We start from the raw sequence: 24,378 nt of genomic DNA on the forward strand, positions 1-24,378 counted from the left end.
TGTGCCGCTGCCCGCCGAGCATGCGGGAGGAGGGCCGGGGCGGGGGTCTGTAGCCGGCTCGGGCGCGCTCCGGTCCCGACCGGCACCGCCGCCCGCCCCGGGAGCCCCGGCGGGCTCTGCCCGGTAAACTTTTCCCGGTCCCGGTGGGCGCCCGGCGCCCCGGAGGGACCGTCTGGCAGCCAGAGCTACTTGGGTTGGGGGTCTGGGGCTTTTCTTTGCCCCGGAGCATCCTTGCGCCGCAGCCTGGAGTCTCTGTCCTAGGGAACAGGTAGCCGGGTCCTTTCATCGGGTCCTCGCCGGTGCCCCGGGACCCGCGGGGGCTCCGGGCATGCCTCAGACCCAGGTCCTGGCTTTCGGCTTGCCCGGGGACAGACCCAGGTCCTGGCTTTCGGTCCCTTTTCCGCCGCCGATCCCGGCCTGTTTCCCCGCGCGGCGCCGCGTGGGTTGGTGCGGGTGGGTCCCGGGGCGCAGCCGGCAGTCTGGGCAGCCAGAAATGACGGCTGGAGACAGGGAAACCCTGGTTTTTAACAGGCATTTGGCAGCGCCGAATATTAAACCAGAAGTGAAGAGTTTTTTCTGGCCCCGGTGCCTGCTTCCCTCCCTTCGATTTTTCTTTTTAATTTGCTGCCTCTCATCAGGACACTTGTTCAGCTTGGGGTGATGCTGGACACTGCGTGCTAGATCTGAAAGGAAACAAAGGATAAAATATTTTTAAAGCTTTTTTTTCCCCTGCAAATACTTCTAACCTCTTTGAAGGTGTTGGAATATGCCTGAGAGTGATTAGCTGCTTTTTGGTTAATTCAGACTCAATGCATAAAAAAAACCTGTCTAAAACAGTGTCTCCCCTAAAAAGAGACATACGGCAATCTGATTGGTGAATCCTACCGATATTCACCTTTTTTCCTACTTTTTCAAGAAACAAATCTTAATTTATTAGCCTGCCAGCAGAAGGAGTCTGCAGGTGCTAATGGTTTAGCCGATCAAAGACACCCTTCCCCTAGGTGGCACTTGAATTCGGTGATGCTTGTGGGTCAATGGCTCTCTTCCCCTTCACTTTGTCCTTCCCAGGCTCTTACTAGTTGTCTTTCTTTATGCTATGCAGTGTGGGTGGCTGTTGGAGAGGCTGCCCGGGGCATCTCTGAGCCCAGAGACAAGAATCTTTACTGCAGTGCAAGCTACTTTAGAGGTGCATGCAATTGCACAAGTGTCCATAGCTCTGACGGTGTTCTAGTATGCCTGCTTAAGGATCAGGCTGGTAAATTTTGCTCATGTGCCTCCACGATTGGAGTGGAAAAGTGCCTGTTCACATGGAGACCCTCAGGAAAGGGGCCTCAGTTTGCCAGGGGATGATGACTCCTACTTGGTTAGATGAGGAAGGACTCTATGGAGACACGTGGGGGAATTGCGCATCTGGACACCCAGAGCAGCCGGCTGCATTCTCTGTCTGGTCTTTCCTAAAACTCTGAGCTTTGTGGGAGTCCTCCTCGGAAGTATCTCCGAAGTTGTTAGTTCCAGGTATCTAGCTACTGGCTAGAGTGCAATCAGACCTGGCCAGGAGGGGGGTGGTGGGGATGGAGACACAAGAATGCAGGAATGTCTTGTTCCTGGGGCATTTCCCTCCTGGGGAAGGAAGATGGGAAGGAATCCTTGTCTGTAAGTAATCCAAGAGCAAAACGTTTCTCCCCTTGCAGACAATGAATCGTTTCAGCGAGCTGACACTGTTATTTGTGGCTCTTGGCAAACCAGATAAGAGCATTCTGCCAGACACTTGCTCAAATCAGTGCCAGCCCCAGCCTTGCTGATTGCCTTTCACTGGGTGGGAGAGAAGTCTTTGTGTACCACGGCAGTAATCACAGTGGTGCTTCTGGGTGAAGGAAGGTTGTTGCTGGTCCCCTTGGTTACACAGTCTCTGATTCTGGTCCTTGTGTCTCCAGGCCTTTTTATTTTCCAGAGAGAGGATGCCACTTTGGAGAAGAAATTTTTCCTGCCTGGCTCTGCTTGTGGGGCTGTGAACAGTTTTTTCCCAAGACCCCTTTTCTTTACCCTTGATCTGAACCTTGCATGAGGCTGGTTATACATGCTGATTAAGCAGGGAATTAAATCACAGAGGAATGCTGCTCACTTGATGTCTTCTCTATTACAGAGCTATGCTTAGAAGTTGAGGCTTTTCAAGTGATTGTGTGGGCTTTAGCTAAGCTGTGAAAAAAAGCCTCGTAAACAATATGCCTTTGTGATGAAGGCAGAGTGAGTGTAATTATCACCTGTCCTATTAAAAATCTTCCCATTTGGGGGCATAATCAAGCTAATCAGACAGTGTTGTGCTTTTCCAGATGACTAGGTGATCCTTTCGAGTGGCTCGGGAGCAAATGCAAAATGAGCAGTGGAGGGCAGTGCAGAAGACGCAGTGGGCTCTCAGTCTGACCCACGAGGATTTGAAGATGTCTGCGTGCAGTGACTTTGTGGAACACGTTTGGAAGCCCGGCTCCTGCAAAAACTGCTTCAACCCGAAGAGTTCCCACCGGCTGCAAACATCCCCAGGCGCGGGAGCTTGTGGCGCGCTCCCGGATGGAGCTAGGACCAAGCCCGAGAGCCTCGTGTTGGAAGACGAAGGTGTAAATACTTCCCCCTTCTCAAAGCCAACAATTGCCGTGAAGCCAACAATGATAAACTCGGATGTTTCTGACGCGTGGGCGGATGTGAATATGAATGCAGATCTGTCACAGGTAATGATTAATCCAGTCAAAGCATGACTTCCCGTTACTTACCTATCCTGGGAGGGCTAGGAATGTGTTACAAATGTTTCCTTCCCTTTGCTTTTCCTTCTGGTCTTCACTTCAGGTTTTTAAGCCCTGTGTTGGTTTCTCAGTGTATCTTTGGGTGAAGCTGAATGAGCTGTTTCTCACAAGCCATGTGCAGATAAGCTTAAAAATACATTGTTTATTTAGGAACTTCCAGTTTTCAAATGAGGATGTGGGTTATTTTCCTAGGAAGTTTTACTGAAAAGATGTCTTGTCTGGTTGCAGTCCGTGCTGACTGGTCTTTGTGGGTGAGGAAGAAAGTGCCCTACCTTCCTCCTCCTTCCTACCAATCTTTGCCAGAGCAGGAATGGCCTGTGGGTGTAGCTCCTCGCCCTGACCAGTTGATACCAGCAGATACCTCAGCAGAGTGACGCACAGGCTGCTGCCCCACTGCCTGTGGCATAGGTGTGCTCCTATTACCCCATGCCTCAGAGGAGAGTCAGGGCTCCCCAGCTGGCCTCCCACTGCTGTCCCTTTCTTTTCTTCTAAAGGGTGAAGGGCACACGAGTGCAAGCTGCCGTTGTTGGTGGTGTTTGATCTGTGCATGCAGATTTGGCATGCCTGCTCCCCAATCCCTGCTCCTGAGCATGGCCAAGCTGCTATCCCGGGATAACCCGTGATACTCTGTGTCTGTGTTCTGGAGTCACACACTCTGGAGCAGTGTGAAATGAAATGAAAATAAGCAGAGAGAGGTGCAAATATTCCTTCGCTCTCTGAATCTTTAATTGCACAGTGATTCACAGACAGGATGACAGGTTGGACATGTTTCTGGCAGCAAACCCATAGGAAGAGAAAGGAGAATGTCTTATTGCAGTGCATTGCCATTGTTGGTAATGCAAGGATTACAAATGGTCCAGGAAATACGACAAGTGTAGTTTTACCAGGAAAGGTTTGTGGAAATTAGTGGTGGGGTGAGCACAGCAAAACAGATGGTGTATTCCAGAGGACTGTTCTGCAGAGCTGGCCTTTTGTTTTTGCAGTTTGTGGGTTTGTTTAAATTTTATTAGTCTTTCATTTTGCATATGCATGTTCTGACAGGGCATTTGTCTCTTTTGACCCATGCAGGTCAGCTGGGGCATGGTTTCTGGCAAGCAGCTCCTCCTGAAATCAGGAGATGCACAGCGCATCTGCCTTGACAATTTTGGCAATGGTGGTGTGAGAAAGCCTTTCCTTCACAGCCAGCCCAGCGACCGCTTGTCTTGCTGTCCTCCCAGCTACTCCATGGTGGGTCTGCGTGGCCTGGAGAGTCGAGTGGAGAGAAACGTCTCCATCCACAGCCTGGTACTTGTGGGTGAGATGGGCAAGCAGGAGGACAGAGTTAAAGACAAGTTTGCCCTGCCTCATCAGGTCCCCTGCCCTAATCCATCTGCCTTGGGGGACAGAAGCACCACTAACTCCAGCAGAAGCACTTCTTCCCAAGCCAGAGAAGGAGTTGCACTCCCTCCGGGAGGTGACTGTGGTCACATCTCCTCCATCCTGGAAAGTGAAGGGGGCGAGTACTGTTCAATCACGAAGTGCCACAAGGAGCACCCTGCCCCGTGGGAGCCCTGTTGCACAGAGGAAAAGGCTGCACAGTGTGAGAAGGACAGCCACACTCCCAGCGGATGGAGGCAGCGGGATGCTCCCGAGATTCCAAGGCCAAGTGGCCGGGCAGTCAAGTTCAGCGAAGAGGAGCGCAGAGCTGTGAACGTGGCCTTCTGCATCACGAAAGACCAGGGTGATCCCCTTCCCTATGCCCTGTGTTCAGACAGGAAAAACATGGCTCTCCACACGGAGCCTGCCACCGTCCCTGAGAGCATGGGGAGCTGCAAGACAGCTGCCCTTGCTCTGTCCCGGGAGGATGAGGACTTACCTCTCCCTGGGGAGCCCTCTGTCACTGGAGGCCTCTGCACTGAGGGTTCCAGCACCCCTCAGCAGGCTCTGGTGGAGCCGCAGCGCCCTCGCCTCACCGAGCCAGCCCGTGGTGATCCCATCTATGCCGAGAGCACCAAGAGGAGGAAGGCACAGCTGAAGGCTGTTGGCAGCCAGACAAAAGCGGAGAAGCTGGGCCATGGCACTGCCAAGGAGAAAGCTGATGGGTTGTGGAGGGATGGTGGCTGGGCTTTGGGAGGTGAGAAGGAACACCAGGACTCCACTGGCCAGGTGGCAGCAAAGATAACTATAATGACAGCACACACTGAGGATGATCACAAGACAATATTCCTCAGCAGCCCTGACTCAGCAGTAGGAGTTCAGTGGCCATGTGTCAGCCCCACTTCCCACCCCGATTTTGGGACTTCATCACCTGCTATTGAGTCTGGACAGATTTTTCAAGCATCTGGATGTGAAAACACCACAAGATTTCATCTGGCAGCTCCTGTCAAGACCTCACTTACTGAGAGTCCAGCCATCCCCCCAAAGATGTCCAAAAACAGCCAGCCAGGCAGTGAGGGGAGCCGTGTGCCCGCAGTCAGCTCCCACGTGGGAAGGTTTGGTGATGACAACAGTCATGATGGAGCTGGTGCTCAGCTGCTGCCGAGGAGCTGTACTGATACAGGTGCCTTTGGGGTGACCCCTTCTCCCTGCACTCTTGTGAATGGGGTCTCTGTGGAGGAGTCCAGTAAAGGCCTGGCAGGCTCATCCTATGATAGGAGGCAGAAATACTATAACCCAACGTGGACCAAACAGTGCCGAATAGAGGAGGAGGAGGAGCAGGAGGAGGAGCAGGAGGTCTTAAACCACTCATGGACAGTAGGAGCTGAGAGTGGAAGAGCTGGTGCTGACTTTGTGGATGATGGTCCGATACTGGAGAGCCAGACTGGAATGACCAAATCTTCTTCCTTCTCCTTTGATTTCCCGAAGGACAAGAGCAATGGTGCAGAGTTTGCGCCACCGCCGCCGCCGCCGCCGAAAAAGCAGTCTAGGTACAGCTCCGTGAGTGTGTGCATGGTGGTCTGTTAACCCTTTGCAATTGGGATGGTTGCTGCAGGAGTTCACTGACTAGGAGGTGCTTCCCATTCTTTTTTCCTCCTTTTCTGTCCGAAGGTGGCTTTTATGGGAGGTGACTGCTCATCTGAAAAGCTGTTTGTCTTTTTACTCTGAAAAGCTGTCTGATCTTTGCGAGGCTTGGTTTGAATGTCACGTGCGCTTGCGAAAGCCCTTCAGGGATGCAAGATATGGCCTTAAGTCCCAATATTCAAGTGAGAAAAAGGTCCGTGGCCAGGATGGCTGGTGTTTCCCAGGTCATCTTTGTTCTGCCTTGGCAGTTCCTTAATGTTGAATAGCATAGAAAACCTGGGGTTGTAATCTTCTTTTGTAGGTGGGACTGGACAGCTTTTCTTGGTGCTAGTCACAAGGGCCTCCAAAATCAACATTTTCAGTTTGGCTCTAATGACTTTCTGCTTTCAAGGTGAACTCTCAAAGCTGCAGTTTCCCAGGGAGGGCTCCTTGCCTGCAAGCAGGTAATTGGAGCTTGCCTGATGTGGGCTTGTTACGTATGGGAGCCACCTGGCTTCAGGCAACCTTCTGCTATCCACTTTCCTGGAAGTCAGGTTTGCAGGCAGGGCAGCTGCAGGCCCCAGAAAACAGAAGTGAGGGAGGGAGAGCTATTTCTCTTTCCATCTGGGAAGGAAATAGCCCTGCTAAGCAATTAAAAAAAAACTTCAGGCTTACAATACTTTGGTGCATTTAGTATCTGCAGCTGTGTGCATCACCAAAAAAAAAAAAAAAAAAGAAAAAAGAAATAAAATGAAGAACAAATGGGGGAAGAAAATTTGTTTTTCTCTCCATCAAGTATGTTGTCTGAACATAGTGAGGAAAGATACTTTTGCCTTTTGCAGGCATCCCATATTTGCTGTATTGTGTTTGGCAGTTTTGCTACCTGAAACTGTGCATTGCACAACAGATTTGACTCCAGCTCCTTGATTTAAAAGTCAAGAGAAGAAGGGATGGGTGTTTGGAGGAGAACTTGGCCTTGGGATCCATGGTCAAACTTATGTGTAGGTATCATTGACCTCCAGGTTGAGAGTGTGAATTTTCAGTGTGTTTTGGGATTGGCTAGCCCAGGGAGCTAGTGTTTTAAATTGGCCAAGAGGTGAACAAATGAGGTTTCTCAAGGGAAGGGAAGAGATGAACAAGTGGCTTTAGTTCTCCTTTATGCTGGGCTTCCTGCTGTAATGCCACGTGCCTGCTGGAGTCAGAGGAAACAAAAGGTCCACAGGCAAATGAGCACACAGATGTATTTGCTCTTGTCCTCTGTGTGCTGTTATGACACCAGAGGAGCGTGGAGCATTTTCTGACCCTTTGAGGGGCTATTTCATGCTCCTGGTGCTGTTGGGCTGTGCCAGTTCTAACAGTTGCTCTTGAGTCATCCTGATGAAAGCATCTGTGTGCTAGAAAGCCTGTATGAAAGCAGGCAGGGAAACTGAGGTCAGGGAACACGTGGCATCCATGACTGGGATCTCTGGCAGAGCTGTAAACCCTGCCAGGTGCTTGAGGTAGGTGTTGGTTACCCTCTGTGGCTGCAGGGCAGGTTGTGCTAGAGGTATTTGTCTCCCAAGGGCCTTGTTGCCTGTAGCTGAGCCGTGGGGCACCTTACTCAAAAGAGCTTAGTCCTGCCTCCAGCTACCAAAGCCCAGCCAGCTGAGGAGCAGTAAGGAGTGATGTGATCAGACTCAGGTTTTGCAAGCCCTGCTTTGTTTCTTTGCTTTGAGGGCGCTTTTATTTCTGTCTCAAGCAGCACTGTGGCTGCTCCGAGCGTGTCAACGCAGGAACCAGGGCGGTGGGAGGGATGGCTGCACCCACAGCTGGTAACATCACCACAGTGGCATTGTGTCACTCTGGGCAGTTGTTGTAGCTTGGGGCCATGGCCTGGTGGTGGAGGAACATCCCCTCTGTTCATCCTGGGCTGCAGCCAAATACCCGAAAGACCAGAATCACAAAAATAACTCTGAGGCACATCCATACTCTCCTAGTGCCAAGCAGCCTGTGAACATGTGCTTGTCCCCGATGGAAGAACCACTGATCCTTCTGTGAGGCTTATGTACTCCTTTGGCTGATGGAGGTGAAGCCAGTGTAGACCTGGTTGTGGCACAGGCTTGGGGCTGGGGGATCAGCAGATCAGGGTTTCATCTCAGCTGCAGGAAAGGCACATAACCATCCTTTTTCCTTCTAGATCTCAAGCTGCAGCAAGGCATTTGATTTCATGCTGGAAAATTAAGTTCCTCTGCTTGACTTTCCTAATGAAATTTAATTGCTTTTTTTAGGGAAAACTTGCATGTGTGTTTGAATAGTTATAAAGCAGAGAAAGAAAAAGTGAGTCTGTAGATTTTGTTTTGTTCATCTTGGCTTTAACAATTAAAAGGGAAAAAATTTTTACAGGGTAAATTCCTTCCAGAGACTGAGGAAGCTCTGGTTTGGAAGTAAGTTGTCTCTTAGGATGGCAGAAGGAGCGATTTCAGGGGAATTTAAAAGTTGTCACAAAAAATGGAAAATAATGAATTTGTGCCTGTTTTGTCTTATATAAACCTACTCTGGATCTCTTGCAACTGTTTCTTCATACAATCCTCTTTTTCTGCTTGTTTGAAAGATTATAGATACTTGATGTTTGCTTGGTCTGAAACAGAATGATAAATAAGTATAATTACAAGGGGGAAAAGGCTGGAAAGGGAAGATGTTGGCTGCTGGTCTTCTTCCAAAAGCTGGAAAAGGTAGCTGGCTAGGGAAGGAGCATACCAGGGAAACTAGGATCCCCAGGACATGTATATGCAATGAAGAATTAAAAGCTCTTTGGTGTAAAATGCTCTAGTATGGCCTTCAGTTTCTTGGCACAAGGATTGAATCTTTTCTGAAATTTATGTTTCTCTTATGCAGAGAATCAGGCTTAAATGATCCTTGTGGTTTCTTCTAGTCTCCAAAACCTTGATGGCTAATTTATTTCGTGTGCCTCTTAAAAAAAGAAAAAGGTGATGCTGTTTTGCATCTTGAACTGTTTTCATCACAATTAGTGCCACCTTCAAAAGGCAGTGCCAAAAAAAGCTTCTGAAATTTGCTGAGTGTGCCGGTGTGGGGTAGCAAAGGTGCAGCACAGCACTTCCCCACACCTGTCATTGCTGAATACAGCCAGGGAGAAAGAGCCTGAGGAGTGCCAAGGTTGCCTGTTCCGGTGCTGCTGCCACCGCTTGCTGCCGGAGGACACAGAGCACAGGAGTGTTACAGAAAAACTGCAATGCTGGGAATTGGATCGTCAGGAAAAGAGCCAGGTTTGTTCCTCGCTGGGGAGGTGGTGCTGGCTGGTGGGGCTGTGCTGTGTGTTCCTTGCCGGGAATCAGTCTGTGATGGAGCAGCAGCTGTACCTGAGGCATAATATTCCTTTTTTCTCACCATTCCTGAGGCACCCGTTTCTCCTTGGAGCTCTGTGTCAGGGTCTATCCCAGTGACAAAACATACTGGCTTAAAAGCTTGTGATCGATCAGCTTAACTTTTAGGAGAGTTTGTTTCTTTTAAAATTAAGGTCATTCACTCTTTTATGTGTTTCCTGTCTTACCACTAAAAAAAGCACAGAGTTAGAAATTTAAATGAGATTCTTTACCTTCTTCACCACATTAGAGTATGCAGTGATGTGATTTTTGAGCCAACTCCCATCTTAATTCTGTACCCTATCTGAATTTTCCTGTGCATCTCCAGATTCCAAACCCTTGTTTCAACTTGACCCGTGCTACGTGAACCCCTTTAGTACAGGGAGGAGCGGTGTATCCCTCTGAACAAAGCCAGGAGTTCTTCAAAATCCTTTCCCTTACCTCAGTTTCAGTTTCTCCACATTTCCTAGCTGATAGCAGAAGGATGACTACAAATCTAAGCTTCAAATATTGCAAGCTTTTGTATGCTGGGTTTTAATATCCCTCTGCAACCAGGGGAAGATGCTGGAAGAAGCAGTAAGTGGCAACAGGAGGAAGATAAAATTATTCACGTTTCATGATAGACAAGCATATGGTACAATGGTGCTTCCTCTTGTGTAATAATTATGCCTAGCCATATGTTATGTTTGATGCTGTAATGCAGTCTGGCTTTTCTCTCTTCTGTGCATTAGTTCCATTATTTTATACTGGGAGGGGGTGTCTTGTTGACATTATAACCAAACCTCTCCTGGAATGCAGTTTGCTGTGTCGTGATCTGTGTGTTCCCTATTCTCCTCTCCTCGTTCCTCTGTCACATGACTTGTAAAGCTCAGCATCTCTGTTATCTGTTCAATTCTGTCATCTGGGCTGAGAAGGAGTGTCCTCCTCCTGCTGGCACAGCAAGGCTGGGGGAACCCTCTGATGGCACTGCAGAGTGATCAGGGCTCTGTGCCAGGCAGAGGTGCCTCTCACATCCTCCAGTGCTGCCAGCATCCCATGGGATGGCTGCAGGAAGGGAGAGAGCGGGCAGCTTTTTAGTCTGAGGGGCCTCCTGCTCTCAAAACCTGCCCCTTGCACTTGTGGAAAGTAACCAGATCTCCGTGTCAAATCTCAGACGGGAAATTCAAGCTGAAGGTATGTCCAAAGTCCAGGGATTCCTGGGGCAGTATCCCCAGGAAGGCATGTTTGTCTTCTGTGGTGAGGAGCCAAGCTTTGGTGCCCATCTCCACTGTCTCTCTGAGAAGTGCAAAGCATGCAGTTGGTGATGCTGGAGTCCCACAGCAGCATTAGGTGGGACCCTGATCTGTGAAGAAATGTGAAATTGTACACATGGCTACTGGTCAAACTGAGACACAGGAAAGATGAAGCAGGCCCTGGCCAGAGTTGCAACCTGAGACAAGGGAAATGAGCCGGGTCCCTTTTCAATGTTAAAAGAACTCCAGACTGGGTTTGGGGGGATTTGTTTTGTTTTGGTGTGCTTTTTTACAAGACCACTCTTTCCAGTCTTGACTTGTTTTAGGCAGGACTGTGAGAATCGTGTGGAAAGTCAGCTGAATGAAATTGTTTATGATGGGAAAACTTGGAAATAGGGAACTGGAAGGGTTGCTTGAATATGCCAGGCTGTTGCATGGAGGATTGAGTAATTGAAGTGTATTTAAAGCTACCATAATAGCTGGAGAGCTGAAAATCAGTGAAATCCTGTGGGTTTACATTATTAGATTGGGAGAGCTGATTCTGGTGACCTGTTCTTTTTGCACAGGCACACGATGTTGGCTCTGGTGCTGCTCTTGAAGTTGCTGGTTATGTTTTAGGTGCTGAGCGGGCATTCTTAAATTTATGTAAATTAAGTACTGTTATATATTTCTGAAGAGGAGTGCAGCCCACAGATGTTTACAGGTCAGTGGTGCAGGGTACAAACCCAGTGTTTTCTTTGGGTTTAAGATGGGCTGTGCTCTTTATTTCCAACACTCTTTGGTGATTTCCACCATCCTTTGGTGGTGAAAAGGGCAAGACAGAAAATAGCCACCTGTGCCCTTGCTGTCAGGTGAGGTGGAAGGAACACTAGCAAAGCAGGGGATGTTTGGGTTAGCTGTAAATATATATAGGGTCCTATAAAACAGGCTGTTGCAGCAATGAGCTGTTCAGCTCTTGGGGTGGAATTTTACTGAAATGGGAGAGTTTGACCCTAGCAAGTTTTCAGCAGTAATTCTTTGGTAGAGAGGGTGGTATTTTGATATGCACCCTGTGCTTCAAGCAGCTCATAGGGAAAGAGGGAGATGTGAGGCAGAGGTATTTCCAGGAGGGATTAGCTGGCCCGGCTGTAACATCTGAAACAAGAGCAGGATGTCGTATAAGCGGCAAACAATTTCTATTTCGGTGCGCCTATTCAGGAACTGCGCTTTCCATCAGTCACGGCGGTGCAGGGAGGAAACGGGGCTCTCTCTGCATCTGACTTCACCAACGCTGAGCGCAGCAAGGGCAGCAGCCGGCACAGCAAGGCTCTGGCCGGAGCCGTGCTGCGCCCAGGTTGCTTGGAGGAATAGGTGTGGCTGCGCTCGGCGGACCTTGGACCGCGCCGAGCAAAGTCTCATCTCTCCCCGAGTGCGGGAATGGTAAGGCAGCTCCGTGAGTTTGTGTTTAGTGATGGGAAAGAAACAGGAATGCACCCAGTTTTTGGAGGGGGGGTGGCTGGGGGAGGGAATGTGTTAGAAAACATCTCATCTGAATCAAGACCGGATATCTTGCTAAATCTTCTTTTCTGGTGGATTCAAATGCTTCTTTGATTCTTGTTGGGTCAGACAGTGTACTGGCATGGGTGTGCACCCTTTGTGTTTTTTCCACCCAAATTACTAAATGTTAAACGTCTGAGAAAGTTATAGGATAAAGTTATATCTTTATAGTAAAAAAAAAAAATTAAGTGCAGTTGTTTGCTTTCAACAGCGTTAGTCATAACAGACCTAAACCCCTCAAACTCTGTCTCTCTTTTTCTCCTTCTCTCATTTTTTAAATTGTGACTTGTGTGGTGCATTTTGAAGTTTTGTAAATTGTCCCCAAGAAGCTTGCTGTGATAAATTCATCACTGGTGGAAGATCAGTGTCTCTGCTGAAGTATACCTGAACTGGTTTTTAGAGCCTTATTTTCATCAGCCGTTGAGTATTTTTAGACCAAGGCTGCTCAGGCAAATGAGGAAGTCTGGCAGAAGTTTCTTCCGGGCTTCTCATACACTCTGCTCTCCATGTGGTGGTGTGGACACAAGAGTAAGTGCTTTGTCTGCATTGGGAATGAAACATTTCTCAATCTTCAAATAAGAATCTGTGTCTGCTGTGCTCGGGAGCTTTGGATGAGGAGGGGTCCCGTGCATGGCACCGGGGTGCCACAAGAAAACGGTCGCGCATGTCTTTGTTTGTCTTTCTCAGCAGCCATTCAGCCGTCTGATTAGGAAACGCCGGATACCTTCCAGCAAGATAGCTGGTGCAAGTCCTTTTACCTCTGTACAAGTCTGCCACTAACCTTTTCACATTCTTAATCAATGTGTTGAACTTAATCAGCAGATTGGCAGTTTTACTTAAAAAATGTAGACTGATAACCTTTGTTTTCTGGCTGACAGAGTGAGAACTGTACCAAGGCTAGGAGTGTTTATGCTCTTCTGTGCTGCCTGATTGCAACAGTTTCTGTTGTTTTCCAAGGCAGAAACATGAAGAAAATGCAGGGAAAATTCTTTATCTTTGCAAGAAATCCTGCTTGCCTAAATTGGTCACTTAAGCCATGACCTAGCAGGTTATAATCCCAGTTCATGGTTGGTTTATTTATTTTTTTAGATGGAAGCTGCATGGAAAACTGTAGATCTTACATTAAAAACTGTGTAGTAGGTCCTGAGTTTGGCAGACTCATGTTTTTTGCAGAGATGCTTCTTCTTTTGTAAGGTGATGCATGGTTGGAGATGATGGACTCTTCTGCTACCTATGCCTCTGTCATGGAGCAATGGGGCTCACACACCCAGCCTCAACCTGCCTCCTGTAAAATGGGAGGAGGAGTGATGCTACTTCCTTCCCTTGAGAACTTTGTTGGAGGCAAACACTGGTGGGTCCTCACTTGTGAGTGGCAGTGGCAAAAATGGGATGTGGTCCTGGACCTCACATGTTCTAGGCAAAGGAGATGCAGACTGCGGGTGAATGTTTGTGGCTCTCTGGCTTTCTCTCTCTGCTCAAGCCCAGCTTTCAGCTTAGTTTGGCAGGGGGACTACAAGCCTTTAACCTTCTCAGAGTCTGTGGGATGCAATTCCCCAGGTACTGGAGAAAGAAGAAAAGTGCACAGGAATGAGGTAGTCTGGTGTGATAAGAGATTCTGCAGTGTATGGATAGGCAGAGAGTGAACTAAGGCTGCTCTCAGCTTGAGTCTCCATGCAAAAGTGCATGCAAAGGATACCCCTCCTTTTGCCATCTGTCTCCTGACTTCTCTTTCACTCTCTCTAGGCACGCACTGAAAATGAACCCAAGTAACACTGAGTTGGAGAGAGTCAGCAACAGCTCTGCAGAGAGCCTCAGCCCACCCTTCAGGAGCGGCCACGTCAGCTTTACGGCTGGCTCCAGCGACAGCCTCGACTCGGACACACAGACCGGCAGCGATGGCAGTAAGTGACCACTGCCTCTGGGAGAGGTAGCACTGCACCTGAGGCCCACTGCTGGGACAGCATCCTTGGAGCAGGGATCAGTCCCCAGCTCCCCCACTGACCCTTCATCTTTCCACTTCTCCTACCCTTCTGCCTCTTGATGCACTTTAGATGAATGTGGCAAGTCAGACCAACATCACAGGCTTTTTCCTCTGTCGTTCAGCACATGCCAATATCGCTCATCCTGTAGATCTCCTCTGGTCTGGATAAAATCTCCACATAAAAACAGTCCTGCTTGTGCTTCATGCATTTCACAAGGTCACAAGTACCCCTGCTACAGAAAGTCCTACACAGGTTTGAGGAGTACCAGAAAGAGTTTTGTACTAGGGGTGATCTCTCCCTCTCATTGTGTTCCCAGTTATTTCTTAAGGGGAAAAAAATCTGCCTGCACTCGTTTAACTGAGATTAAAAAATACTTACTATGAAGTCACTTTTTTTCATCAGTGCGTAACTCAGACATGCACTAACGTGTTCAGCAGCTCAGAAAGCATTTCCTTAGCAAGAGCAACCTTCATGTAGTGGAAGTTCTGTCTTTCCAAGAGCAACAATGTGCAGCAATAAAATTAAGAGCCAGAGCTCTGGAAACTCCATTTTTCCACCTCTAACTTGGAGTCTGAGAGTGAGACCTTGCCAGGAAATTGTACAAGGATGAGAAGCACTCGCCTATGTTGGATCTTTACTTGCTAGGCACAGAAGCAATTTGCTGTCAAAAATGATAGGGACATGAGGATCTCTCTGCCTTCACTAACAGAAGCAACTGTTTAAACTCTTCATAGGAAAGATGAGTTTTTAAATGAACACTCAAATGCAGTTTGTCTTGCTGATGCAAGCAAGAAGCTGTGCAGTCAGTCACTGAGTGAGGTGAGCTCAAATTAATTGGCTGTGCTGTCAGATGTTAAAATATGAAGTGGAGGGGAGCTTTTAAGCCCTTGACACACAGAAGGACTGCATGCTGAAGGTGCAGAGCACTGTTAGGAGAGTTGTGAAAGAGTTTAATTCATTACCCTCTGCTTGGGGCAGAGCCCAGCAGCATATAAAAAAAAAACAACTTAAGAGCAGTTTGGCATTTGTGGGCTAGGCACCTGGACCGGTTGCCAAAGATTCCAGTGCTGACGTTTGTTTCCTAAGACTCTCTCAAGTAAATCTTGTCTCTTGAAACAGGGATTCAGCTGCATGTCCTGGCAGAGATGCCTCTGGTGAGGTACTTGTGGACTGCACACCGAAGAATTTCTCTTGGCTCTATCCTCTGTCAAAGTCCTGTGGATGCAAGTGGCGAGTGGTTCCGTGCTGAATGATCCCTGCCTGTGGCTTTTGACTGGGTTTTAATGGAGAGAATCTTTCCTGTGGACCAATTAGAGTATGATGCAGATGTATGGGATTTTCACTAAAGCTGGGAGCATGAATCTCAATTGTTAAGGCAGATATTTCTCAGCTGAAACTGGAGAGAAGTCGCCTGCTGGGCAGCTGGGTGTATAATGCAGGCACACACCTGGGGCAAGGGTCCAACAGGAGTCAGATAGCTTGGCACCCAAGCACTGGGGCAAAAGAGACGTGTGGTGATTCACATTTCCTACAGAGCTGTTTCTGAGCATACGGTCAGAAATGGACTGCTGAAACAGCCTTGCATGGGAGACAAACCTGCAGAAGCCAAAATCAATGCTGTTCATTCCTGAGGTATCTCTTGTTGGTATTGGTGTGATGGGATAGATTACAGGAGGTGCATCCAGAGAGACTTGGCAGTGGAGGAGACAAATGAAAATTGACCAGTTCTACCAAAATCTGGTGAGGAGGGATAGGGCCAGATGGTGCCAGCATCCACTCTGGTAGCTGAGAACCAGGGGATCTGCCCTCACCTCATGTGGTCTCAGGTGGTGGAGCAGCCAACAGGGATTGCTGCTGTGGCACAGCTGGTGCAAACCTGCAAGTGACATGCCAGGACAGGAACTCAGGGACCTGAGCCCCTGCACTTGGAGGTTGTACGTGATTGCTGGTGAGTCACTTGGGCTGTGAGGAGACAAGTGCCTTCTGCGGGCTGACACGGAAAGTGCTCCAGGGCATTCCTCTGGAGCAGGCAGAAAGCCGCTGTGAGGAAGTGCCTGCTGGCAGCTGAACCCTCAGCAGCAGCTTTGTGAGGAGGAAGGATCATTTGCTCTGCAGCTTTGGAAAATAGATTTAAAGAAAGCAATAGATCCTGCTATTTGCTAAACTATTTGCTATTTGCTTGGAGCAAAACCCCACCGTTCACCTTTCCAGGTTGACACTAGCATGCAAGTTGTTAGCAGAGTCCCATTTGTCATTGAAGTGGCACAGATAAATTCCCTTAGTTTATTCTCTCTCTTCCTTTAATTTCCCCTCCACTCCTCACTTGTTCTGTCTCTATGACCTGAAATTACTGCTCTTTATTGCAATGTCAGATCACCTTCTTGTCCATTGTTTTTAATGTCCCACTCCTTTCATGGCATGTAAGTGTATTACCCGTCTTGGTCTGGCCCAGGTAGGAAAGCAGCTGCTATGGCTGCCCAGAATGAGCCAGCCATCCCAACCCAATCCATGTGCAGCTGGCATGTGGAGCTGCTTGGAGTTTGTGGTATGTAGTGGGGCCAGCCTGCCCTCTGAGCAAAGTCTGGCAATAAGCAGGGAAACAGGCGGTGGGGGGGAAGGCCAGATTCTTTTTCAGCAAGATGGAAATTGCCAAAATCCCAGGCTTGCTCAGTGACCCTTCCCCAGTGTGAAGCAGAGAGAAAGGTTCAATATACTTGTAGTGCCCTAGTGCAGCCAGAGGTCTGGAGCTGTGTGCCGTGAGTCACTCTCTCCTTATCATGCCCTGCTGCTGAAGCACTGGGTGGTAGCTCCCAGGTGAGAGAGGCTGTGTTTAAAAGATTGTCCTTGTATCGAGTCTTCATTCTTGCCTCCCTGTGGATGACATCACAGCTTAAATATTTACCCTCTACTACCTTTTTACTACTGTATATGCAGTTGATAGGGGAGTGGTTTCAAGGGTGGGGAAGTGCATTTCTCTGGACGGCTGGTACAGCCTGCTTTGCAAACCTGCTCTGTTAAACTGGATTAAATTCCTAACCCCTCCAGTGAAACTTTGCAGTTGTGAATAGCTGAAGACTGTGTACTGGGTTCAGATGTGACTTGGCTTGCTGCTTTCTTCCCAGCCAGGCCCCTGGGGCTGGCAAGGATATGGAGAATGAGCCACTCATAGCATCTTCTTGTGTGTTGCTATCTCCTAGGACACTCATCTGATCCGAACCACTCGCCCCCTCCAGCTGAGAGCCAAGTGTTTCTCCCTGTCACTTTCCGTCCTGTCTCCACTGAGGATGGTCCCTCCTCTGGCCCCAGCTGCCCGCCCCCTCTGCCCCAGAAGAAGACAGTGATCAGAACTGTGTCTTCTCCAGACGGCTTTTTTGGGGGACAGGCATCTTCAGGCAAAGCAGCTGGTGCTGCCAGCCCCAGGCTGAATGTCAGCCATTCTGAGAGCAATATGTGCCTCCGAGAGGAGCCTCCCTTCATCCACCCAGCCAGCCTGGGGGGCCGCCCTGGTGCCTTCTCCTCCTCTGAGTCCCTGGAGAAAAGCTCCAAAGGAAACAGCTACTGGGGCTCAAGCAGTGGTAAGAGCACAGGGGCTGGCGGCCCCAGCAGAAACCCCCAGTCCCTCTCCTCCTCGCAGCTCAGTGTGTCCAGCCAAGTGTCCTCGGCCTCCAGCCTCCACAACCTCCTGAGCAATATTGACAACAAGGAGGGGGTGTACAGCAAGCTGGGGGCCCTGTACGCCGAGTCCCTGCGCCGCCTGGTCGCCAAGTGCGAGGACTGCTTCATGCGGGAGCAGAAGAACGAGCTGCACTTCAGCGAGAACAACTGGTCCCTCTTCAAGCTGACGTGCAACAAGCCCTGCTGCGACTCGGGGGACGCGATTTATTACTGTGCCACTTGCTCCAAGGACCCTTCTACTACCTATGCTGTGAAGGTAAGACCTCAGCCAGGAGATACCCAGGCTTATCTCCATCTTCCAGGTGGAGATGTGCACCCCAGCAACACACGGTGTCTTGTTTTTATTGCTTGTATTTCTCACAGGTGAAGTTAGGCAAGCAAAACCCCTTCCAAAATTGCCATTTTCCCCCTACTGCTTGTGAAGGTTAGTTTGGAGAAGGAGTTTTCATTGTAACAAATGCCAGTCAGATTTAGCTTATTGCTAAAGGGGTCTGAAACCCAACCATTTTCTCTTTCTGAGAACATCTTTGTGCAAATACTCTGTTGTAAACTCAGAGGCATTCGCCTCTGATGACACAAGCTGATGAAAGGCTGCTCAAAAGACAGCATTTTTGCCTCTGCCTGCCTTTTAAGTGGAAGCTCTGACCCAGATACTGAGTGCTTGTATGATCTTGAAACTACAGACAATAAGATATTGCAGATCCCAATTAAACAATGTGAGGCTGACCCAGACATGCTGTGTAAGGTCAGGTCTGAAATATTTTCCTATAACTCCACGGAATACATGTTTTGAAATGGAAACTCGAGGTGCAATAGTTCAGCTCTTTGAAACCTGGATAAGTAAGCTTATCCAACCGGTTCCATGGACATCCTGTGGATTTTGGGTTCTTGATGGATGTTACTACTTGAATACAGAGATTTTCATTTCCGTTCTGACTGAACATTGGGGACATCTCACTGCTGCTTATTCCTCCGGTTGTTTTCAAAGCCTAAAGTAATTCCCAAAAAAGCACTGTCAGAGAGGCATTAAGGAAGGGAAAAAAAAAAATCTCTGCTGTATTGTTTCCACCATTATGAACTCTAAGAGTGGTTCTAGGATGTTTTAAAACATCCCTAAGGGATGTTCTAGTTAAGTGGTAGCTTAAAAGCCAGTTCATATCCTAAAGGAAGTACAGTCAACCCAACAGGGGGGCTGTAAATAACCAAAACTGGATCAGATGAGATCTTGCACCAATACCCTTAGTCCAGCACTCAGAGCTGCAGCTTTTCTTGTGCGTTATACCTAAATCACAATGTTCTTCCTAAAGCCTAAGCACTATGTAGTGAGCTGTTGTGCTCCTTTTCAATCTGCAGTTCCCTGTGGCACAGCCCCACCTTTGCTTTTGCCTGCTGTGTTGTGTGGGGTTCAGTAGCTCAGCTCTGTGGCTGTAGTGCATGAATTCTTGCCAAGGCAGAAACAGCACATTTCAGCCTCTTGACAGGACTGCATTCGTGTCCCTGTGTGTAAAGTGGGTTTACTCTGTGCCCTAGGTCCACTGCAGAGCGTCCAAACAAAGTCAAAGCCACTGCAACAAGGCCGTACTCTGTGCCAGCACAGTGATGTTGTGTATGTGTTTATCCATGTGCATGGATATGATGCCTGTGTGCCACCATCCCAATGGCAGCCAAAGCAGGGAGTGAGTAATTGTGAAACATTACAACTGGCTGATCCCTAGCTGCCACTCCTGGCTTCTGCTATAGATTTTTTTGACATGAAAGAGATCACAGACCTGTAGTTAAAATTAGACTTGGAGAGCTCAAAATGGGCAGAGGATCAGACTTGAGCCAAGGAGACTATTGAGAAGCAGGAGCCAGAGTCTGAGCTGTGCAGAGACACACATGGCTATGTATGAAACAGTTTGGAAATGGCTTTAGAGGAATAAAGCCAAGATAAGCTCCATGCCTTGGCTTCTTTCTCCACTAGAGGTGTGTGATTAAGCCCAGGCTCCTACTTGGAGCTTTCAGCAGGGAGGATGCCTCTGGTGCAGCCAAAGACAAGAAGAATGGTTGGATGGGGAAGATTTCCCTGTATTCGTTTGGCTATAGATGTTCTTCCAGAGACTTCTCTCTTGCCAGGAATTCCCCCCCTTTCCCTATGCCTTACACATCTTTCCTCTGGGAGGAGGAACAAGCAGGTTTGTTAGCCAGAGGGCTGAAAGGTCTGCTCTGCGTTTGGGGACCTCTTTTGTCATCCTGGGTCCCACTGCATTCATCTGCATTCTGCCTAGCTCTCCAAAGCTTGTCTTTCCACAAATAAGCCAGGGCAGGGTATTTTTGTTTGTAAAAGAGAAGACAATAGGGATTTGAAATACCCCATCTCCGAAGTATTGTCTCATCTGAGTGAATTATCTGCAAATGCCTTGATTCAAACCCTTGCTAGAGGAATACAAAAGCAGCCCTCTTCTTCAGCTCCTCTCTATTCTTGTGTATATTTTAACTCAGAGGCAAAACTGATTTCTCTTACAATTTTGCACGCATGCTGTGACTGGCACTGGCACGCTCCAGGCTTTGAAACCTTTTATGCTGAGTTTCAGCCTGTTGCTTACTCCTGTGGATGACATATAAACACATCGCTAAATAAAGGGGAAAAAAAGTATAATAGAAATGCCAGAAGGCCCCATAAGCTAATGGATACTCCTATAATAAACCTGGGTTTGAGTCTCTAATGCAGTATAAAGCTGAAATACCCAAGAAAATGAAGATATGAAGTCATGTAGGTTAAAGAGAATCCATATTATAAAACACATTTTTCTCCCTAGAGTTTGCTGCACTCTTACTTCTTTCTAGGCCTGTTGTAAGCTTGTGTTTTCTCTTTGATGGCTTTTTTGCCTGTGCTGAGGAGTACAGCTTGTTGCTGGTTTCCCTTAGCCATTGATCAGGGGCTTGAGAGTATTTGCTGACACAAGGAAGCAGAACGGTTGAGGAGGATGTGAAAGTGGCTCCAGGGCTTGGGACCAGAGAAGGATGAGGTGGGAAGAAAGTGCTGGAGGCCTCTGTCCACCCTTCACCACGAACAGCACTATTGCTCACAGTCACTTCACATTACATAAGGCCTCCTCCAGGAATGTTAACCATCTCCAGAGTTGGCGACAGCATGTCTTCTGCCACAGGCTTTGCTCTTTTCCCTCCAGGAATGTCTCTTGGGTTGCAGGAGTTTATCTCAATGATATCTGTGATGTGAAAGCTATGTTGCTTCTGTTGGCAGTGAAACAGAATCTTCAGAAGTTATTCACGGCAGGACTGCTGTCTTCCTTTCCTCCAATTACTGGGCATTGCCTGGCAAAGGAAGCATGCCCAGAAATGCAACCCAGACATCTGGTGGCTAAGGTTGGGCTGTTGCAGGACAAAAATAATCCTCAAGCCAGGAGATAATTTAAAGTGCTTAAGGGACCAATGCACATCCTGCTTCTGCTATTGTCTTCCAGAGCATCTGCAAATCACAGCTTAGCATCCCACCTCTCAACTTCTGGTCTCTGTCCTGTCTCTGTCACTGGCTGATGAGACTTTTCTTTTGGTGTATCTTCACAGATTTGTAAAACCCAGGAGTCCAAGGTAGCTGCTTCCTACTGCAGCCCTGCGGTGCCAGTTCACTTCAACATCCAGCAGGACTGTGGGCATTTTGTGGCCTCCGTCCCCTCCAGCATGCTGCTGGCCTCAGATGTGGGGAAAAGCATGCCTGGAGATGGCTTCCATCCCTCCCGCGCTGCCAGTGAGCACGACTGTGTGGTGGTCATCACCCGCGAGGTGCCGAGCCAGACCACCGCCGACTTCGTGAGGGACTCGGTGATGCTCCACCAAGCCAAGCCGGAGCTGTACGAACGTCGCGTGTGCTTCCTGCTCCTCCAGCTCTGCAATGGCTTGGAGCATCTCAAAGAGCATGGCATCATTCATCGTGACCTGTGCCTGGAGAACCTCCTGCTTGTGCCCTGCAAGCCCCCCATGAGCTGTGCGAAAGCCAAAGATGACAAACACTTACCCCGCCTCATCATCAGCAATTTTTTGAAAGCTAAACAGAAGACTGGAACTGGAGACTCCAAGCTGAAGAAGAGTCAGGCCCGGCTGGCCCCGGAGATTGTGTCGGCTTCTCAGTACAAGAAGTTTGATGAGTTTCAGACTGGTATTCTCATCTATGAACTGCTGCACCAGCCCAACCCCTTTGAGGAGAAGGTGCACCTCAAAGAGCAGGAGTACAGCCCTGAGGACCTCCCTGCTCTACCCAGCCTGTCCATCTACTCCCGGGGTCTCCAGCAGCTGGCCCACCTCCTACTGGAAGCAGATCCCATCAAGCGTGTGCGGATCACCGAGGCCAAGCGGATGCTGCAGTGTCTGCTTTGGGGGCCCCGGAAAGACCTCATGGAGCAGCCCCTCAGCCACGAGGAAAGCCTGCGCCAGGTGCTGCAGAACTGGGTGGACATGAAGCGTGCCCTGCTCATGATGAAGTTTGCGGAGAGGGCTGTGGACACGGAGAGGAGCGTTGAACTGGAGGACTGGCTGTGCTGCCAGTACCTAGCATCTGCTGAGCCAGCCTCCCTCTTGCACACATTAAAACTGCTGCAGCTGCTCTGACCTTGGAAGTGTCTCGCAGGCAGCTGAGGGCTCCTGACCGCCTTGCGGCTAAAGGTGCACAGCCCTTTCACACGTGAGAGGTTTGAATCTCAGCTGTGAATGCACGTTCAGCTCCTGCCCCGCTCTCCAGTCAGAGGGCACAAGGCATGTTTAGTATCCTCAGCACTGTTAGTTTGTGAGCAGGCAAAACTGGGAACCTACCCCTATTTTGGGGGGTTTTTGTTTTTTGGTATGGTAAATGTGGACTAATAAACTCCTGCCTGCGTGTGTGCATGTTTCTAATGACCTCACTGTACCGAGTTGATTTCTGTGCCTATGGGACATTCCTCCCATCCCCACCTCTCCCAAAGCATCAGAGCCTTTTTGCCTGGGAACAGCACCACACTCTAGAGTAAGAAGCAGGGATGAACAGGTGACTGGTTCTCTTCAGGAGCAAGGGCAGTTCACATACTGCTCCTTTGCAAGGGAGAACCCTGGGCTTTTAAATTCACATCGTTTTTGGCTTTTGGCATCCATTTCGTTTTTCCATTTCAAAACAAAAATTACTGCCTGTTTCTGTGTATCAGTTCTTTTTTTTCTCTGTGGGCAGTTCAGTATCAGCTGCCTGTTACCTTCTTTAGATATTAATACAGCCTGGCTTTCCTGTCTAGTGGTGCAACTGTAGTGGAGCACCACTGTTGGATATGAAGGGGTGAGAGCGAGCTCAGGGTGGGTCTGTTCATGAGGATGATGCTGGGAATTACCCCTTGTAAAGCTAATGAAATGGAAAATCCCCAATTCACCTCCAAGGCCTTGAGGGGAAAATCAGGGCCGGATTGTTTTGCTTTCCTCATCCCTCCAGCTCCCTCTCTTTGCCTGGTAAGTCACCTGTCCCTTGTGTCTAACATTTATTTAACTCCTTTATCGAGAGATGAGCTGGCACGTGGCCCCCACTGCAGGCCAGCAGGGTCTTATTGCCTATGGTGTTTGAATTAGAAATGCATAGGGCTGGGTGCACTGCAAACACATTTCTCCAACAGATGGGTTGTAGGAGCAGCACAATGAAAGGTGGAGAAACTGGCCTGGCTCTCTTCAGCCCCTTCCCCTCCATCCAAACCTAGAGCAGCCATTCAGACTAGGAGAGAGGCAGTGCTGCTGAGAAAAAAAGATTTTTCAAATGTTGAGAGGCTTCTTTTACTCTTCCACCCCAACATGAGGCAGAGATGAGCTGCCCTGCACCTGACATCAGTTCTGCAGCCCCTGGAGAAGCACCAAGTCTGGGACATTTGGAGAGGGCCCAGCATCAGTTTATCTGAGACAGGATGTCACTAGCTGAGCTACCCACCTCCCAGCTCTAACAGGGAAATTCATGAGCACCTTCCTCCAGCCTTGATTCACCTCCAGACACAGCCTGGTCTTTTGGGGAATTTTGACACTTTGCCTCTTGACACTTTGTGTACTTTCTGTGAATCTTTTCCAGGCTTCTCACCCAGATTTTTCTTTTTTTAAATCTTTTTGGCTATGGTTGCTGCTGATGGGAGGGGATAGTTCCTTGGCTGGGCACCCATTTGCAATGAATTTCCCCTGATCCCCTTAGGGAGGAGGCTGTGCACGTCCCTGCCTGCTGGAAGAATGTGGGATGGCTCCAGCTGTGACCGCTGGGAATTTTTTACACACTGGCTTTCTTGCATCTGGCTTTTGGGTCCACTTGCCTCTGGTACAGGTAGCAGGAGCTTTGTGGCTTGGGACTCACTGTCCATCCCATGGATCATCCTGGACACAACACTCTGGAAGGTCTGGCCCTGACTTGCTGCATTTGGTCTCACATGGGCCAGCAGAGTGATGAAAGAGCTGGAGAGCCTGTCTGAAGGAGCCCAGCATGTTTTTTGAGTTAAGAGGAAGAGATGACTCAGTTTCTAAGCATGAAGGAAGAGGTTGGTGGCAGCTCTGCAGGAGAGTGCTGAAGGAGACCGGGACTGGCCATGACAGATCCATGTTGTGCTGGCAAGGGGGAGATAATCTGCAAGTGGCTTCCAAAGCTTTCGCTGGGTACTCAGTGGGATTCAAGAGGTAGCCAAACATTAAACCAGCCCACAAAACACGAGACTGGATCGATTTTGCATGCTGAGTTTCAGCTTAAAGACAAACACTGTTACAGGTATGGCACAGGGCCTGCATGGTATGGGATGTTAACTTGATCAAAACTATTTCCCTTGAGTTTGGGCACTTCAGTTTG

General features: G+C 48.9%; 1 protein-coding gene across 1 annotated transcript; it reads left to right on the forward strand.

Moving 5' to 3' along the window:
* Window positions 1-1,977: 1,977 nt before the first annotated feature.
* PRAG1 (PEAK1 related, kinase-activating pseudokinase 1) lies at window positions 1,978-22,449 on the forward strand. The gene is made up of 5 exons (XM_019006471.2): window positions 1,978-2,723; window positions 3,864-5,701; window positions 13,645-13,802; window positions 17,081-17,814; window positions 21,126-22,449. Exons 1-5 carry the CDS (start codon window positions 2,367-2,369, stop codon window positions 22,161-22,163), a joined length of 4,125 nt encoding a protein of 1,374 aa, XP_018862016.1. The 5' UTR covers window positions 1,978-2,366; the 3' UTR covers window positions 22,164-22,449.
* The last annotated feature ends 1,929 nt before the right edge of the window (window positions 22,450-24,378 follow it).

This window comes from Parus major, chromosome 4 (genome assembly GCF_001522545.3).
Source record: "Parus major isolate Abel chromosome 4, Parus_major1.1, whole genome shotgun sequence".
Classification (NCBI taxonomy): Eukaryota; Metazoa; Chordata; class Aves; order Passeriformes; family Paridae; genus Parus; species Parus major.